Here is a 19,051-nt window from a genome sequence, read left to right on the forward strand (position 1 = left end):
TGGCCACGACCTGCCGGTCACCTGCCATTTTAATTCCTCTTCCCGCTCCCTCTCTGTCCTCGGCCTCTTCCTCTGTTCCAATGCAGCTCAACGGAAGCTTGAGGAACAGCCCCTCATCTTTCGATTGGGCACTTTACAACCTTCCGGACTCGACATTGGTTTCAATAACTTCAGATCATACCCACCACTCCCATTTTTACGGACAGCAAGTGCTGGTAATGGTTCTGCTGCTGCCATTCACGGCTACTCTAGGCCGATCTTTTGTTTCTTAACCCGTCCCATTGGCACCCTCCGTGCCTCGCACCATCATCCCTTTTGTCATTTAATCACTCGTGTCCTCTACCCTATCACAGATGGGGAGTCCAGAACCAGGGGTCACAGTCTCAGGATACAGGGTATGCCATTTAGTACCGAGATGAGGAGAAATTTCTTCACTCAGAGGGTGGTGAACCTGTGGAATTCTCTACCACAGAAGGCAGTGGAGGGCAAGTCATTAGATGTATTCAAGAAGGAGATAGATATATTTCTTAATGCTAAAGGGAACAAGGGATATGGGGAACGGGGTACTGAGTTAGACGATCAGCCATGATCATTTTGAACGGCGGAGCAGGCCCGAAGGGCCGAATGGCCTACTCTTGCTCCTATTTGCTATGTTTCTATGTTTCCCCTTTGTTCTTTCCTCCCCTCCCTCCCCCAACCCGTTCCGTGGCTCTGTACTTGCTTAAAAACTTTAACTCTTTAACATCTTTCCAGTTCTGACGAAAGGTCTTCGACCTGAAACGTTAACTCTGTTTCTTTCTCCACAGATGCTACCTGATTTGCTGGGCTTCTCCAGCATTTTCTGGTTTTATTATCTTAAATCTGTGTCCTCTGGTCACCGACCCTCCTGGAAACAGTTTCTCCCCATCTACTCTATCAAAACCCCTCATTACTTTGAACACCTCTATTAAATCTCCCCTTGACCTTTTCTGCTCTGAGATGTGAGATCTTTAATATAGATGGAGGGCAAGACGGGACTCATGTGCGGTAAGATAGTTCTTGTATGCTTTCTAATGTTGAAAGTATTGCTGCTTCCTTCAGGGTGAGAGAGCTGGAACTTCAGAAGGTTCTGAAGGAAGAGGCGGAGGAGAAAGCTGCCGATGCAAAGCAAAGAGCAGAGGAAGCAATGGTCAAGGCAAAGGAGGCCATCAGAGCCAGAGCCAGCGAAGACGGGAAGGTGCAAAAGGCGATGGAAGACACGGCTGTGGCTGAGGAAGAAGTGACCAGGGTCAAAAAAGCTGCCATGGGAAGGGAAGAAAAGTTACTGGAGTCCAACAGAAAACTGGCCGAGGTGGAAGGAAAATTATCCTCATTGGAGCTTGAGTTGCTCGAGGCCCGGCAGAAAGTGAGAGAGGCCGATGAAAGGACGAGCAATGCCGAGGAAACGATGGCGGCCACCTTGGAGATGGCCGAGGCCAGAGCGAAGGCCTTTGAGGAGAAGGCCAGCGAGGCGGAGAAGAGGGTCGCCAAGACTCTGCAGGCGGCGGCCTCTGCTGAAGAGAAGGCGGCGACGACGGCAGCAGCAGCAGAAGAGAAAGCCGCGCGGTCCCAGGCAGAGGCGGAAAGGGTCGAAGAGGAGATTGAGAAGGCGAGGGAGCAAGCTGAGGAGACGCTGCTGGAGTCCGCCAAGAAGGTGTCCGCGATGGAAGACAGCGTGGCCGAGATGACACAGATGATGACTGCGGCACAACAGAAGGCCTTTTCAGCTCAAAGTAGAGCCGCGCTGGCAGAAGAAAGGCTATTGGCCGCCTTGGCCAGAGCCAAGAGGGCTGAGAACAAAACGAAGACTGCGGCAATGGTTAGTAAGTTTGCAGATGACACCAAGATTGGTGGCATTGTGGACAGTGAAGAAGGTTATCTAGGATTGCGACGGGATCTTGATAAATTGGGCCAGTGGGCCGATGAATGGCAGATGGAGTTTAATTTAGATAAATGTGAGGTGATGTATTTTGGTAGATCGAATCGGGCCAGGACCTACTCCGTTAATGGTCGGGCGTTGGGGAGAGTTATAGAACAAAGAGATCTAGGAGTACAGGTTCATAGCTCCTTGAAAGTGGAGTCACAGGTGGATAGGGTGGTGAAGAAGGCATTCGGCATGCTTGGTTTCATTGGTCAGAACATTGAATGCAGGAGTTGGGATGTCTTGTTGAAGTTGTACAGGGCATTGGTGAGGCCACACTTGGAATACTGTGTACAGTTCTGGTCACCCTATTATAGAAAGGATATTATTAAACTAGAAAGAGTGCAGAAAAGATTTACTAGGATGCTACCGGGACTTGATGGTTTGACTTATAGGGAGAGGTTAGATAGACTGGGACTTTTTTCCCTGGAGAGTAGGAGGTTTAGGGGTGATCTTATAGAAGACTATAAGATAATGAGGGGCATAGATAAGGTAGATAGTCAAAATCTTTTCCCAAAGGTAGGGGAGTCTATAACGAGGGGCCATAGATTTAAGGTGAGAGGGGAGAGATACAAAAGGGTCCAGAGGGGCAATTTTTTCACTCAAAGGGTGGTGAGTGTCTGGAACGAGCTGCCTGAGGCAGTAGTAGAGGCGGGTACAATTTTGTCTTTTAAAAAGCATTTGGACAGTTACATGGGTAAGATGGGTATAGAGGGATATGGGCCAAGTGCAGGCAATTGGGACTAGCTTAGTGGTATAAACTGGGCGACATGGACATGTTGGGCCGAAGGGCCTGTTTCCATGTTGTAACTTCTATGATTCTATGAATACGTGCAGCTGAAGGAGTGCAGGTGGGCACCGTGGTTCCATTGATAGGTATTCCCGTGGAGTTTGACAAACCTCGACTAGGCTGCGGATGCGGGGGGGACAATCGGAGCTTTCAAGACTGCGATCGATAGATTTTTGTTGGGTTAGGGTATCGAGGGATATGGAGCCAAGTTGGGAAAATGGAGTTGAGGTGCAGGTCAGCCAGGATCTAATTGAATGGCGGACCAGGCTCGAGGGGCTGAATGGCCTCCTCCTGCTCCTAGTGTTCCTACAAGCCTAGACGCCTCTGTCTGTCGGCACAGAGGCCAGATGCTAGGATTGTTGTTTGAACTCCATTGTAATGTTGTAGGGTGTTCGATGTAAATATATTAGTATGGATCCTTACCAATCAGAAAATAATGCCCAGTAAAATCCATTAGGAGTGATTGTAATTGTGGAACCTTTTTTTAAAATTCGTTCATGGGATGTGGGCGTCGCTGGCGAGGCCGGCATTTATTGCCCATCCCTAATTGCCCCTTGAGAAGGTGGTGGTGAGCCGCCTTCTTGAACCGCTGCAGTCCGTGTGGTGAAGGTTCTCCCACAGTGCTGTTAGGAAGGGAGCTCCAGGATTTTGACCCAGCGACGATGAAGGAACGGCCGATATATTTCCAAATCGGGATGGTGTGTGACTTGGAGGGGAACGTGCAGGTGGTGTTGTTCCCATGTACCTGCTGCTCTTGTCCTTCTAGATGGTAGAGGTCGCAGATTTGGGAGGTGCTGTCGAAGAAGCCTTGGCGAGTTGCTGCAGTGCATCCTGTGGTTGGTACACACTGATGGGTCAGTGGGCCCCAATTCGCAGTAAGTACAAAAGCATTGTTGTTCTAGGAACATAGGAACAGGAGTAGGACATTCAGCCCCTCGTGCCTGCTCCACCATTTGATAAGATCATGGCTGATCTGTGATCTAACTCCATATACCTGCCTTTGGCCCATATCCCTTAATACCTTTGGTTGCCAAAAAGCTATCTATCTCACATTTAAATTTAGCAATTGAGCTCGTATCAATTGCCGTTTGCGGAAGAGAGTTCCAAACTTCTACCACCCTTTGTGTGTTCTACACACAGGGGAGGTGTTCAATATCCTTTTCCCCTTACAGATGCTGACTGACCTGCTGTGTATTTGCAGCATATTCTAGTTATATTTGAGCTGTTCACCAGCGTTTATCATTTGGGGGTGTGAAGAATCCGTGGTGGATTCCTGCAGAATGGAGTGCCAACAAAAGTATTTGGTTATTGTGGAAATGGGGACATTCTATAATTGGACGATTGTCTACCAGATGGTACCAGAACTGAGAGGTTATACCCATCAGGAAAGATCGAACAGGCTGGGGCTCTTTTCTCTGGAGAAGAGAAGATTGAGGGGTGACCTGATGAGAGGTCTTTAAGATTATGAAAGGGTTTGATGGGGTAGACGTGGAGAAGATGCATCCACTTGTGGGGGGAGACCAGAACTAAAGGCCATAAATATAAGATAGTCACTAATAAATCCAATCGGGAATTCAGGAGAAACTTCTTTACCCAGAGAGTGGTGAGAATGTGGAACTCGCTCCCACAAGGAGTAGTTGAGGCAAATAGCAAATATGTATTTAAGGGGAAGATAGATCAACACATGAGGGAGAAAGGAATAGAAGGATATGGTGATAGGGTGAGATGAAGTAGGGAGGGAGGAGGCTCGTGTGGAGCATAAACACCAGCATAGACTAATTGGGCAGAATGGCCTGTTTCTGTGCTGCACATTCTATGTAATTCTTTGTGTGATGGGGGTATTCTATAATGGGGATATTCTATTACAGAATGATGCTATAATGGGGATATTATATAATGAGGATATTTTATAATGGGAATATTCTATAATGGGGATATTCTATTACAGAATGATGCTATAATGGGGATATTATATAATGAGGATATTTTATAATGGGAATATTCTATAATGGGGATATTCTATAATGGGATATTTTATAATGGGAATATTCTATAATGGAGATATTCTATAATGGGAATATTCTATAATGAGGATATTCTATAATGGGAATATTCTAAAATGGGGATATTTTATAACAGAATGATTCTGTAATGGGGATATTCTATAATGGGGATATTCTATAATATGTAAGGAGATTACAGACAGCTGCAAGAAAAATAGGGTGGTAATAGTAGGGGACTTTAACTTTCCCAACATTGACTGGGACAGCCATAGCATTAGGGGCTTGGATGGAGAGAAATTTGTTGAGTGTATTCAGGAGGAATTTCTCATTCAGTATGTGGATGGCCCGACTAGAGAGGGGGCAAAACTTGACCTCTTGGGAAATAAGGAAGGGCAGGTGACAGAAGTGTTAGTGAGGGATCACTTTGGGACCAGTGATCATAATTCCATTAGTTTTAAGATAGCTATGGAGAATGATAGGTCTGGCCCAGAAGTTAAAATTCTAAATTGGGGAAAGGCCAATTTTGATGGTATTAGACAGGAACTTTCAGAAGTTGATTGGGAGAGTCTGTTGGCAGGCAAAGGGACGTCTAGTAAGTGGGAGGCTTTCAAAAGTGTGTTAACCAGGGTTCAGGGTAAGCACATTCCTTATAAAATGAAGGGCAAGGCTGGTAGAAGTAGGGAACCTTGGATGACTCGGGAGATTGAGGCCCTAGTCAAAAAGAAGAAGGAGGCATATGACATGCATAGGCAGCTGGGATCAAGTGGATCCCTTGAAGAGTACAGTGATTGCCGGAGTAGAGTTAAGAGAGAAATCAGGAGGGCAAAAAGGGGACATGAGATTGCTTTGGCAGATAAGGCAAAGGAGAATCCAAAGAGCTTCTACAAATACATAAAGGGCAAAAGAGTAACGAAGGAGAGAGTAGGGCCTCTTAAGGATCAACAAGGTCATCTATGTGCGGAACCACAAGAGATGGGTGAGATCCTGAATGAATATTTCACATCGGTATTTACGGTTGAGAAAGGCATGGATGTGAGGGAACTTGGGGAAATAAATAGTGATGTCTTGAGGAGTGTACATATTACAGAGAGGGAGGTGCTGGAAGTCTTAACGCGCATCAAGGTAGATAAATCTCCGGGACCTGATGAAATGTATCCCAGGACGTTATGGGAGGTTAGGGAGGAAATTGCGGGTCCCCTAGCAGAGATATTTGAATCATCGACAGCTACAGGTGAGGTGCCTGAAGATTGGAGGGCAGCAAATGTTGTGCCTTTGTTTAAGAAGGGCGGCAGGGAAAAGCCTGGGAACTACAGACCGGTGAGCCTCACATCTGTAGTGGGTAAGTTGTTAGAGGGTATTCTGAGAGACAGGATCTACAGGCATTTGGAGAGGCAGGGACTGATTAGGAACAGTCAGCATGGTTTTGTGAGAGGAAAATCATGTCTCACGAATTTGATTGAGTTTTTTGAAGGGGTAACCAAGAAGATAGATGAGGGCTGTGCAGTAGACGTGGTCTACATGGACTTCAGCAAAGCCTTTGACAAGGTACCACATGGTAGGTTGTTACATATGGTTAAATCTCACGGGATCCAAGGTGAGGTAGCCAATTGGATACAAAATTGGATTGACGGCAGAAGACAGAGGGTGGTTGTAGAGGGTTGTTTTTCAAACTGGAGGCCTGTGTCCAGCGGTGTGCCTCAGGGATCGGTGCTGGGTCCGCTGTTATTTGTTATTTATATTAATGATTTGGATGAGAATTTAGGAGGCATGGTTAGTAAGTTTGCAGATGACGCCAAGATTGGTGGCATTGTGGACAGCGAAAAAGGTTATCTAGGATTGCAACGGGATCTTGATAAATTGGGCCAGTGGGCCGATGAATGGCAGATGGAGTTTAATTTAGATAAATGTGAGGTGATGCATTTTGGTAGATCAAATCGGGCCAGGACCTACTCCGTTAATGGTAGGGCGTTGGGGAGAGTTATAGAACAAAGAGATCTAGGAGTACAGGTTCATAGCTCCTTGAAAGTGGAGTCACAGGTGGATAGGGTGGTGAAGAAGGCATTCAGCATGCTTGGTTTCATTGGTCAGAACATTGAATGCAGGAGTTGGGATGTCTTGTTGAAGTTGTACAAGACATTAGTAAGGCCACACTTGGAGTACTGTGTACAGTTCTGGTCACCCTATTATAGAAAGGATATTATTAAACTAGAAAGAGTGCAGAAAAGATGTACTAGGATGCTACCGGGACTTGATGGTTTGACTTATAGGGAGAGGTTGGATAGACTGAGACTTTTTTCCCTGGAGAGTAGGAGGTTAAGGGGTGATCTTATAGAAGTCTATAAAATAATGAGGGGCATAGATAAGGTAGATAGTCAAAATCTTTTCCCAAAGGTAGGGGAGTCTATAATGAGGGGGCATAAATTTAAGGTGAGAGGGGAGAGATACAAAAGGGTCCAGAGGGGCAATTTTTTCACTCAAAGGATGGTGAGTGTCTGGAACGAGCTGCCAGAGGCAGTAGTAGAGGCGGGTACAATTTTGTCTTTTAAAAAGCATTTGGACAGTTACATGGGTAAGATGGGTATAGAGGGATATGGGCCAAGTGCAGGCAATTGGGACTAGCTTAGTGGTATAAAGTGGGCGACATGGACATGTTGGGCCGAAGGGCCTGTTTCCATGTTGTAAACTTCTATGATTCTATAATGGGGATATTTTATTACAATGATTCTGTAATGAGGATATTCTAAAATGGGGACATTCTAAAATGGGGATATTTTACAACAGAATGATTCTGTAATGGGGAGATTCTCTAATGGGGATATTCTATAATGGGGATATTTGATAATGAGGATATTCTAAAATGGGGATATTTTACAACAGAATGATTCTGTAATGGGGAGATTCTCTAATGGGGAGATTCTCTAATTTGGATATTCTATAATGGGGATATTCTATAATGGGGATATGTTACAACAGAATGATTCTGTAATGGGGATATTCTATAATGGGGATATTTTATATTGTGAATATTCTATAATGGGGATATTTTATAATGGGAATATTCTATAATGGGGATATTCTATAATGGGGATATTTTATAACAGAATGATTCTATAATGGGGATATTCTATAATGGGTATATTCTATAATGGGGATATTCTATAACAGAATGATTCTGTAATGGGGCTATTCTGTAATGGGGATATTCTGTCATGGGGATATTCTATACTGGGGATATTCTGTGAAGGGGATATTCTGTAATGGGGATATTCTATACTGGGGATATTCTGTGATGGGGATATTCTATAATGGGGATATTCTATAATGTGGATATTCTATAATGGGGATATTTTATAACAGAATGATTCTGTAATGGAGATACTCTGTAATGGGTATATTGTATAATGTGGATATTCTATAATGGGGACATTCTATAATGAGGATATTCTATAATGGGGATATTCTATAATGGGGATATTTTATAATGAGGATTTTCTATAAGGGGGATATTCTATAATGGGGATATTCTATAATGGGGATATTTTATAATGGAGATATTCTATAATGGGGATATTTGATAATGGGGATATTCTAAAATGGGGATATTGTATAATGGGGATATTTTACAATGGAATGTTTCTGTAATGGGGAGATTCTCCAATGGGGATATTGTATAATGGGGATATTCTATAATGGGAATATTCTAAAATGGGGATATTGTATAATGGGGATATTTTACAACAGAATGATTCTATAATGGGGATATTCTATCATGGGGATATTCTATAGTGGGGATATTCTATAATGGGGATGTTCTAAAATAGGGATATTCTAAAATGGGGATATTTTATAATGGAATGATTATATAATGGGGATATTCTGTAATGGGGATATTCTATAATGGGGATATAATTATGATGGGGTTATTTTATAATGGGGATATTCTAAAATGGGGATATTTCACAATGGAAATATTTTATAATGGGGATATTTTACAACGGAATGATTCTATAATGGGGATATTCTATAATGGCGATATTCTATAATGAGGATATTCTATAATGGGGATATTCTAAAATGGGGATGTTTTTGATAATGGTGATATTTTACAACGGAATGATTCTATAATGGGGATATTCCATAATGGGGATATTTTTTAATGGGGATACCCCACCATCATGGAAGCCATCTTCAGCCAATTCGATTCACTCCACGTGATATCAAGAAACGGCTGAGTGCACTGGATACAGCAAAGGCGATGGGCCCCGACAACATCCCGGCTGTAGTGCTGAAGACTTGTGCTCCAGAACTAGCTGCGACTCTAGCCAAGCTGTTCCAGTACAGCTACAACACTGGCATCTACCCGACAATGTGGAAAATTGCCCAGGTATGTCCTGTCCACAAAAAGCAGGACAAATCCAATCCGGCCAATTACCGTCCCATCAGTCTACTCTCAATCATCAGCAAAGTGATGGAAGGTGTCGTCGACAGTGCTATCAAGCGGCACTTACTCACCAATAACCTGCTCACCGATGCTCAGTTTGGGTTCCGCCAGGACCACTCGGCTCCAGACCTCATTACAGCCTTGGTCCAAACATGGACAAAAGAGCTGAATTCCAGAGGTGAGGTGAGAGTGACTGCCCTTGACATCAAGGCAGCATTTGACCGAGTGTGGCACCAAGGAGCCCTAGTAAAATTGAAGTCAATAGGAATCAGGGGGAAAACTCTCCAGTGGCTGGAGTCATACCTAGCACAAAGGAAGATGGTGGTGGTTGTTGGAGGCCAATCATCTCAGCCCCAGGACATTGCTGCAGGAGTTCCTCAGGGCAGTGTCCTAGGCCCAACCATCTTCAGCTGCTTCATCAATGACCTTCCCTCCATCATAAGGTCAGAAATGGGGATGTTTGCTGATGACTGCACAGTGTTCAGTTCCATTCGCAATCCCTCAAATAATGAAGCAGTCCGAGCCCGCATGCAGCAAGACCTGGACAACATACAGGCTTGGGCTGATAAGTGGCAAGTAACATTCGCGCCAGATAAGTGCCAGGCAATGACCATCTCCAACAAGAGAGAGTCTAACCACCTCCCCTTGACATTCAACGGCATTACCATCGCCAAATCCCCCACCATTAACATCCTGGGCGTCACCATTGACCAGAAACTTAACTGGACCAGCCATATAAATACTGTGGCTACGAGAGCAGGTCAGAGGCTGGGTATTCTGCGGCGAGTGACTCACCTCCTGACTCCACAAAGCCTTTCCACCATCTACAAGGCACAAATCAGGAGTGTGATGGAATATTCTTAACTTGCTTGGATGAGTGCAGCTCCAACAACACTCAAGAAGCTCGACACCATCCAAGATAAAGCAGCCTGCTTGATTGGCACCCCATCCACCACCCTAAACATTCACTCCCTTCACCATCAGCGCACTGTGGCTGCAGTGTGTACCATCCACAGGATGCACTGCAGCAACTCGCCAAGGCTTCTTCGACAGCACCTCCCAAACCAGCGACCTCGACCACCTAGAAGGACAAGAGCAGCAGGCACATGGGAACAACACCACCTGCACGTTCCCCTCCAAGTCACACACCATCCCGACTTGGAAATATATCGGCCATTCCTTCATTGTCGCTGGATCAAAATCCTGGAACTCCCTTCCTAACAGCACTGTGGGAGAACCGTCACCACACGGACTGCAGCGGTTCAAGAAGGCGGCTCACCACCACCTTCTCAAGGGCAATTAGGGATGGGTAATAAATGCCGGCCTCGCCAGCGACGCCCACATCCCGTGAACGAATAAAAAAAAAATTCTATAATGGAATGATTCTATAATGTGGATATTCCATAATGGGGATATTCTATAATGGGGATATTCCATAATGGGGATATTCTATAATGGGGATATTCTATAATAGGGATATTCCATAATGGGGATATTCTATAATGGGGATATTCCATAATGGGGATATTCCACAATGGGGATATTCTATAATAGGGATATTCCATAATGGGGATATTCCATAATGGGGATATTCTATAATGGGAATATTCCATTATGGGGATATTTTATAATGGGGATATTCTATAATAGGGATATTCTATAATGGGAATATTCCATAATGGGGATATTCTATAATGGGGATATTCCATAATGGGGATATTCTATAATAGGGATATTCTATAATGGGGATATTCTATAATGGGGATATTCCATAATGGGGATATTCTATAATGGGAATATTCCATTATGGGGATATTTTATAATGGGGATATTCTATAATGGGGATATTCTATAATGGGAATATTCCATAATGGGGATATTCTATAATAGGGATATTCCATAATGGGGATATTCTATAATGGGGATATTCCATAATGGGGATATTCCACAAAGGGGATATTCTATAATAGGGATATTCCATAATGGGGATATTCTATAATGGGGATATTCCATAATGGGGATATTCCATAATGGGGATATTCCATAATGGGGATATTCCACAATGGGGATATTCTATAATGGGGATGCTCTATAATGGGGATATTCCATAATGGTGATATTTTATAATGGGGATATTCTATAATGGGGATATTCCATAATGGGGATATTCCATAATGGGGATATTCTATAATAGGGATATTCCATGATGGGGATATTCTATAATGGGGATATTCCATAATGGGGATATTCCATAATGGGGATATTCCACAATGGGGATATTCTATAATGGGGATGCTCTATAATGGGGATATTCCATAATGGGGATATTTTATATTGAGGATATTCTATAACGGAATTATTCTATAATGGTTCTATAAACCTGGACACCAATCAAGAATTCTGCGCCCTCTGTGCCTCTCACACTATTTGAATCCCAGTTGATGTTCGGGTCGTTGAAATCCCCTACTATTATTGCCCTCTTATTTTTGCACTCAGAAATTTGCCTACATATTTGTTCTTCTATCTCCCTTTCGCTATTCGGGGGTCTATAGTACACTCCTAGTAGTGTGACTGCCCCCTTTTTATTTCTTAGCTCAACCCATATGGCCTTGATTGATGATCCATTTAGCAAATCATCCCTTCTCACAACTGTAATTGATTCTTTAACCAATAATGCTACCCCCCCTCCTTTTTTATCACCCACTCTATCCTGCCTGAAAACTCTATATCCAGGGATATTGAGCTGCCAATTATCCCCCTCTTTAAGCCAGGTTTCCGTTATAGCAATGATATCATGCTGCCATGTGTCTGTCTGTGCCCTTAGCTCATCTGCTTTGTTTGTAATACTCCTTGTATTGAAGTATATACCCTTTAACCCCGTCAAGTTCCTGTGCTGAACACTATTTAACCTTTCCTTCTTTTGCTTTTCTGAGTCACTAACTACGTCACTAACTGCTTTTCTACTTCCCGTTTCCTGGTCTGAATTTGTCCTTTGGTTCCCATCCCCCTGCCATACTAGTTTAAACCCTCCCCAACAGAACGAGCAAATGCCCGCACAAGGATATTGGTGCTGGTTCTGCTTGGGTGCGACCCGTCCAGCTTGTACAGGTCCCGCCTTTCCCAGAATCGGTCCCAATGCCTCAGGAATTTAAACCCCTCCCTCCTACACCATCTTTCAAGCTACGCATTCATCTGGTCTATTCTCCTATTTCTGCTCTCGCTAGCGCGTGGCACTGGGAGTAATCCTGAGATTACTACCTTAGAGGTCCTGCTTTTTAATTTATTTCCTAACTCCCTATATTCTGCTGGCAGGACCTCACCCCTTTTTTTACCGATGTCGTTGGTACCGATATGGACCACGACCTCTGGCTGTTCAACCTCCCCCTCCAGAATGTCCTGCAGCCGCTCCGTAACATCCTTGATCCTAGCACTAGGGAGGCAACATACCATCCTGGAGTCACGTTTGCGGCCGCAGAAACGCCTATCTGTTCCCCTTACGATGGAATCCCCTATCACTATTGCTCTCCCATTCTTTTTCCTCCCCTCCCGTGCAGCTGAGTCACTCGTGGTGCCACGGTCTTGGCTCTTGCTGCTTTCCCCTGATAAGCCATCTCCCCCAACAGTATCTAAAGCAGAATATCTGTTTGAGAGGGAGATGGCCCCAGGGGACTCCTGCTCCACAGGTAAAGATTACGCAGTACGCCCCTCTCCCCTCGGTGCGCCCCTCTCCCTTTTCGGAACGCCCCTCTCCCTTCTCGGTACGCCCCTCTCCCTTCTCGGTACGCCCCTCTCCCCTCTCGGTACGCCCCTCTCGGTACGCCCCTCTCCCCTCTCGGTACGCCCCTCTCCCCTCTCGGTACGCCCCTCTCCGGTCTCGGTACGCCCCTCTCCGCCCTCGGTACACTCCTCTTCACTCTACTGACTAATGAAATGCCCCTCACCCCTACCTGCACCGAATCCCCTCATTCATTAAATTCCCAATTATAGACTCTGTCGAAACCAGACTCTGTCGATAGCTTCTACTCCGTGCTCCCTCATGGATAGTCTATAATGGAATGATTCTGTAATGGACAGAATCTATAATGGGGAGACTCTATAATGAGTAGATGGGCAGTCATCCCAATTACAATTCCCAATCACAGTTAATGCCAATCCTAATCCCAGTCCATCCCAATCCCAATTGCCTAGTCCTTTTACTCTGCCTGGCGGTCACCCATTTCCTTTCTGCCTGCGTAATCTTTACCTGTGGTGTGACCCCCTCACTGAACGTGCTATCCACGATAATCTCAGCATCACGGATGCTCCACAGTGAATCCACCCGCAGCTCCAGCTCCGAAATGTGGTTAGCCAGTAGCTGCAGCTGGACACACTTCCTGCACACATGGTCGCCAGGGACACTGGTAGTGTCCATGACTTCCCACATAGTGCAGGAGGAGCATATCACGGGTGCGAGCTGTGCTGCCATGACTTGCCTTAAATTAAGCCCGTTAGTTACTCCCTTTAGGGAGTTTACTCCTATAAAATTACACTTAATTTTGAGAACGTTAACTGCACCAAGGGCCTTGATTCACTAAAAAACGCGACTTGCTATAACTAAATTAAGTTTAGTTTTTTAAAACAAAAATTTAGTTTTATTCTATAAGTTACTGAGCCCACAGTCCGAAGAAAGAAGAAAACCGAAGAGATTCTCCCCACCAACCACCGACCTGCCTTACCTGTGACGTCACACTGCAGTTTGGTTTTGTTGTTGCTCCTCTCCGCTCTCGGTACGCCCCTCTCCCCTCTCGGTACGCCCCTCTCCGCCCTCGGTACGCTCCTCTCCCCTCTCGGTACTCTCCTCTCCTCTCTCGGTACGCTCCTCTCCTCTCTCGGTACGCTCCTCTCCTCTCTCGGTACGCTCCTCTCCGCTCTCGGTACGCCCCTCTCCTCTCTCGGTACGCTCCTCTCCTCTCTCGGTACGCTCCTCTCCGCTCTCGGTACGTCCCTTCCCCCTCTCGGTACGCTCCTCTCCTCTCTCGGTACGCTCCTCTCCTCTCTCGGTACGCTCCTCTCCGCTCTCGGTACGTCCCTTCCCCCTCTCGGTACGCTCCTCTCCTCTCTCGGTACACTCCTCTCCGCCCTCGGTACACTCCTCTCCGCCCTCGGTACGCTCCTCTCCTCTCTCGGTACACTCCTCTCCTCTCTCGGTACGCTCCTCTCCTCTCTCGGTACACTCCTCTCCGCCCTCGGTACGCTCCTCTCCTCTCTCGGTACGCTCCTCTCCCCTCTCGGTACGCTCCTCTCCTCTCTCGGTACGCTCCTCTCCCCTCTCGGTACGCCCCTCTCCTCTCTCGGTACGCTCCTCTCCTCTCTCGGTACGCTCCTCTCCGCTCTCGGTACGTCCCTTCCCCCTCTCGGTACGCTCCTCTCCTCTCTCGGTACGCTCCTCTCCGCCCTCGGTACGCTCCTCTCCTCTCTCGGTACGCTCCTCTCCCCTCTCGGTACGCTCCTCTCCTCTCTCGGTACGCTCCTCTCCCCTCTCGGTACGCTCCTCTCCTCTCTCGGTACGCTCCTCTCCCCTCTCGGTACGCTCCTCTCCCCTCTCGGTACGTCCCTTCCCCCTCTCGGTAGACCCCTCCCCCCTCTCGGTACGCCCCTCCCCCCTCTCGGTACGCCCCTCCCCCCTCTCGGTATGCCCCTCCCGGCTCTCGGTACGCCCCTCTCCCCTCTCGGTACGCCCCTCTCCCCTCTCGGTACGCCCCTCTCCCCTCTCGGTACGCCCCTCTCCCCTCTCGGTACGCCCCTCCCCCCTCTCGGTACGCCCCTCCCCCCTCTCGGTACGCCCCTCTCGGTACGCCCCTCCCCCCTCTCGGTACGCCCCTCCCCCCTCTCGGTACGCCCCTCTCGGTACGCCCCTCTCCCCTCTCGGAACGCCCCTCTCCCCTCTCGGTAGGCCCCTCTCCCCTCTCGGTACGCCCCCTCCCCTCTCGGAAAGCCTCTCTCCCTTCTCGGTACGCCCCTCTCCCCTCGGTGCGCCCCTCTCCCTTTTCGGAACGCCCCTCTCCCTTCTCGGTACGCCCCTCTCCCTTCTCGGTACGCCCCTCTCCCCTCTCGGTACGCCCCTCTCGGTACGCCCCTCTCCCCTCTCGGTACGCCCCTCTCCCCTCTCGGTACGCCCCTCTCCGGTCTCGGTACGCCCCTCTCCGCCCTCGGTACACTCCTCTTCACTCTACTGACTAATGAAATGCCCCTCACCCCTACCTGCACCGAATCCCCTCATTCATTAAATTCCCAATTATAGACTCTGTCGAAACCAGACTCTGTCGATAGCTTCTACTCCGTGCTCCCTCATGGATAGTCTATAATGGAATGATTCTGTAATGGACAGAATCTATAATGGGGAGACTCTATAATGAGTAGATGGGCAGTCATCCCAATTACAATTCCCAATCACAGTTAATGCCAATCCTAATCCCAGTCCATCCCAATCCCAATTACAATGCATCCCAATTGCAATATGTCCCAATCCCAATCACCGTCCATGAAATTCTCAGTCTATTCCAATTCCAATGTGTCCCAATCCCAATCCATGCCAATCCCAGTTTATGCCAATCCCAATCACATTCAATACCAATCCCAGTCTATCCCAATCACAATCCATGTCAATCGTAATCTACCCTACTCCAAATCCACCCCGATCCCAATCATAATCCATGCCAATCACAGTCTGTTCCAATCCCAATCCATCCTAATCCCAATCGTAATCCATGCCAATCACCGTCTGTTCCAATCCCAATCCATCCTAATCCCAATCGTAATCCATGCCAATCACATTCTGTTCCAATCCCAATCCCAATCCCAATCATAATCCATGTCAATCCCAACCACAATTTACCCCAATCGGAATCCGTCCCAATTGCAACCTGTTCCCATCTTCATGAAATAAACTCAGCCTCTCTGCAACACTGCACTCAAGATTTTCCCAGTTATTGCTGCAGTACCAACATGGATTTATATTTTTCATAGTTTCTGCAAAAACACGACCCAAGATTACAGTCACCAGTTTAGATACTTATCTGTTATTTGTACATAATCTTCCAAAATAGTTTGATATTTTTACAATGCCAGTGAAAAATGTTGGAGAACATGAGTCGAAAACAAAACTGGAGCCTGTTTTTCCTACCCCGAGGCTGCGGTGCCCTGTTGTTCCTGCGTTCCTTGGCAATGGGCTTCGGTTCACTGATGATCTTGGACAACCTCTGTCCGTAGTGCTGTCGGGCAAAGCGCTGAGTCAAACCTGTAACGGCTTAGAAAAGAGATAGAGAGGCTAACTATCACAGCACTGCAAATATGACCTGCAAACCAAGCCCCATTCACCCATCATGTTACGAGGAGAGATTACACAAATTGGTGTTGTATTCTCTGGAGTTTCGAAGGTTAAGGGGTGATCTGATCGAAGTTTATAAGATATTAAGGGGAACGGATAGGGTGGATAGAGAGAAACTATTTCCGCTGGTTGGGGATTTTAGGAGTAGGGGGCACAGTCTAAAAATTAGAGCCAGACCTTTCAGGAGTGAGATTAGAAAACATTTCTACACACAAAGGGTGGTAGAAGTTTGGAACTCTCTTCCGCAAACGGCAATTGATACTAGCTCAATTGCTAAATTTAAATGTGAGATAGATAGCTTTTTGGCAACCAAAGGTATTAAGGGATATGGGCCAAAGGCAGGTATATGGAGTTCGATCACAGATCAGCCATGATCTTATCAAATGGTGGAGCAGGCACGAGGGGCTGAATGGCCTGCTCCTGTTCCTATGTTCCTAAAAGCAGGGGCGTTCTCCCCGGTGTCCTGGGCCAATATTTATCCTTCAACATCACTAAAAAAAAAACCCAGATGATCTGCTCATTATCTCATTGCTGTTTGTGGGACCTTGCTGCGTGCAAACTGTTTCCCGCAGTTGACTGTGCTTAAAGAGTACTTCTTTGGTTGTAAAGTGCTTTGGGACGTCCTGAGGTGGTGAAAGGTGCTGTTTACATACAAATCTTTTCCTTTCTTCATCCTCATTTCAGCAAGCAGAAGAAAATGTATCCTTGAGAGCTCTTCGTTACAAGGTTGTGAAATTCATCAAGAAATCATATTTGCATCTGTGCATCTAATATCAGTCAGGATACAGTGTACGGTCTATCGAGTAGTGACCATGCAACTCTAACCTTACAAAAACATTGACTGCTTTATATAAACAATATTTCGACATTCTGGGATAAAAAAAGACTCGTGTATACTAACACAAGGCTTCCTGTTTGTTTTTTAACTTTTTAAATATAATCTGAAACTTTATACGGAGGATTAAACTGGAATAAATATACGTGGGGCTGAAGAAGAGATTTTTATTTTGGAAAATGATTTCCTCATTCCCGCCTCACCGCACCCCGTCTTGCCAACTCACCCCTCTCCTCTCCTGACGATGATGACCCTGAATTTCCCCGGGGTTCTCCTGCCGTAGTTTCGGTGGGAGAACAGCTGGACCCCGTCTCTGGGGGTTTCCTGGCTGATAATTTCAAACCGAAGAAGTACCTCCCCAACCCTGACGGAAATTCCAGGCGATCGACTCTTGCCTCGCACTGACAGCAGAGGTTTTTTTTTATTCGTTCATGGGATGTGGGCGTCGCTGGCGAGGCTGGCATTTATTGCCCATCCCTAATTGCCCCTTGAGAAGGTGGTGGTGAGCCGCCTTCTTGAACCGCTGCAGTCCGTGTGGTGAAGGTTCTCCCACAGTGCTGTTAGGAAGGGAGTTCCAGGATTTTGACCCAGCGACGATGAAGGAACGGCCGATATATTTCCAAGTCGGGATGGTGTGTGACTTGGAGGGGAACGTGCAGGTGGTGTTGTTCCCATGTGCCTGCTGCCCTTGTCCTTCTAGGTGGTAAAGGTCGCGGGCGGGAGGTGCTGTCGAAGAAGCCTTGGCGAGTTGCTGCAGTGCATCCTGTGGACGGTACACACTGCAGCCACTGTGCGCCGGTGGTGAAGGGAGTGAATGTTTATGGTGGTGGATGGGGTGCCAATCAAGCGGGCTGCTTTGTCCTGGATGGTGTCGAGCTTCTTGAGTGTTGTTGGAGCTGCACTCATCCAGGCAAGTGGAGAGTATTCCATCACACTCCTGACCTGTGCCTTGTAGATGGTGGAAAGGCTTTGGGGAGTCAGGAGGTGAGTCACTCACCATAGAATGCCCAGCCTCTGACCTGCTCTTGTAGCCACAGTATTTATATGGCTGGTCCAGTTAAGTTTCTGGTCAATGGTGATCCCCAGGATGTTGATGGTGGGGGATTCGACGATGGTAATGCCGTTGAATGTCAAGGGGAGGTGGTTGGACTCTCTCTTGTTGGAGATGGTCATTGCCCGGCACTTGTCTGGTGCGAATGTTACTTGTCACTTATCAGCCCAATCCTGGATGTTGTCCAGGTCTTGCTGCATGCGGGCTCGGACTGCTTCATTATCTGAGGGGTTGCGAATGGAACTGAACACTGTGCAATCATCAGTGAACATCCCCATTTCTGACCTTATGATGGAGGGAAGGTCATTGATGAAGCAGCTGAAGATGGTTGAGCCTAGGACACTGCCCTGAGGAACTCCTGCAGCAATGTCCTGGGGCTGAGCTGATTGGCCTCCAACAACCACTACCATCTTCCTTTGTGCTCGGTATGACTCCAGCCACTGGAGAGTTTTCCCCCTGATTCCCATTGACTTCAATTTTAGTCGGGCTCCTTGGTGCCACACTCGGTCAAATGCTGCCTTGATGTCAAGGGCAGTCACTCTCACCTCACCTCTGGAATTCAGCTCTTTTGTCCATGTTTGGACCAAGGCTGTAATGAGGTCTGGAGCCGAGTGGTCCTGGTGGAA

The 19,051-nt window shown here is 46.8% G+C and overlaps 1 protein-coding gene across 1 annotated transcript; it reads left to right on the forward strand.

The window, feature by feature from the left end:
• Nucleotides 1-1,120: 1,120 nt before the first annotated feature.
• LOC137327763 (golgin subfamily A member 6-like protein 22) lies at nt 1,121-17,411 on the forward strand. Its single transcript, XM_067993573.1, has 2 exons — nt 1,121-1,837; nt 17,224-17,411. The coding sequence occupies exons 1-2, from the start codon at nt 1,166-1,168 to the stop codon at nt 17,308-17,310; spliced, it is 759 nt and encodes a 252-aa protein (XP_067849674.1). The 5' UTR covers nt 1,121-1,165; the 3' UTR covers nt 17,311-17,411.
• Nucleotides 17,412-19,051: the final 1,640 nt, after the last annotated feature.

This window comes from Heptranchias perlo, chromosome 12 (genome assembly GCF_035084215.1).
Source record: "Heptranchias perlo isolate sHepPer1 chromosome 12, sHepPer1.hap1, whole genome shotgun sequence".
NCBI classification, from domain to species: Eukaryota; Metazoa; Chordata; class Chondrichthyes; order Hexanchiformes; family Hexanchidae; genus Heptranchias; species Heptranchias perlo.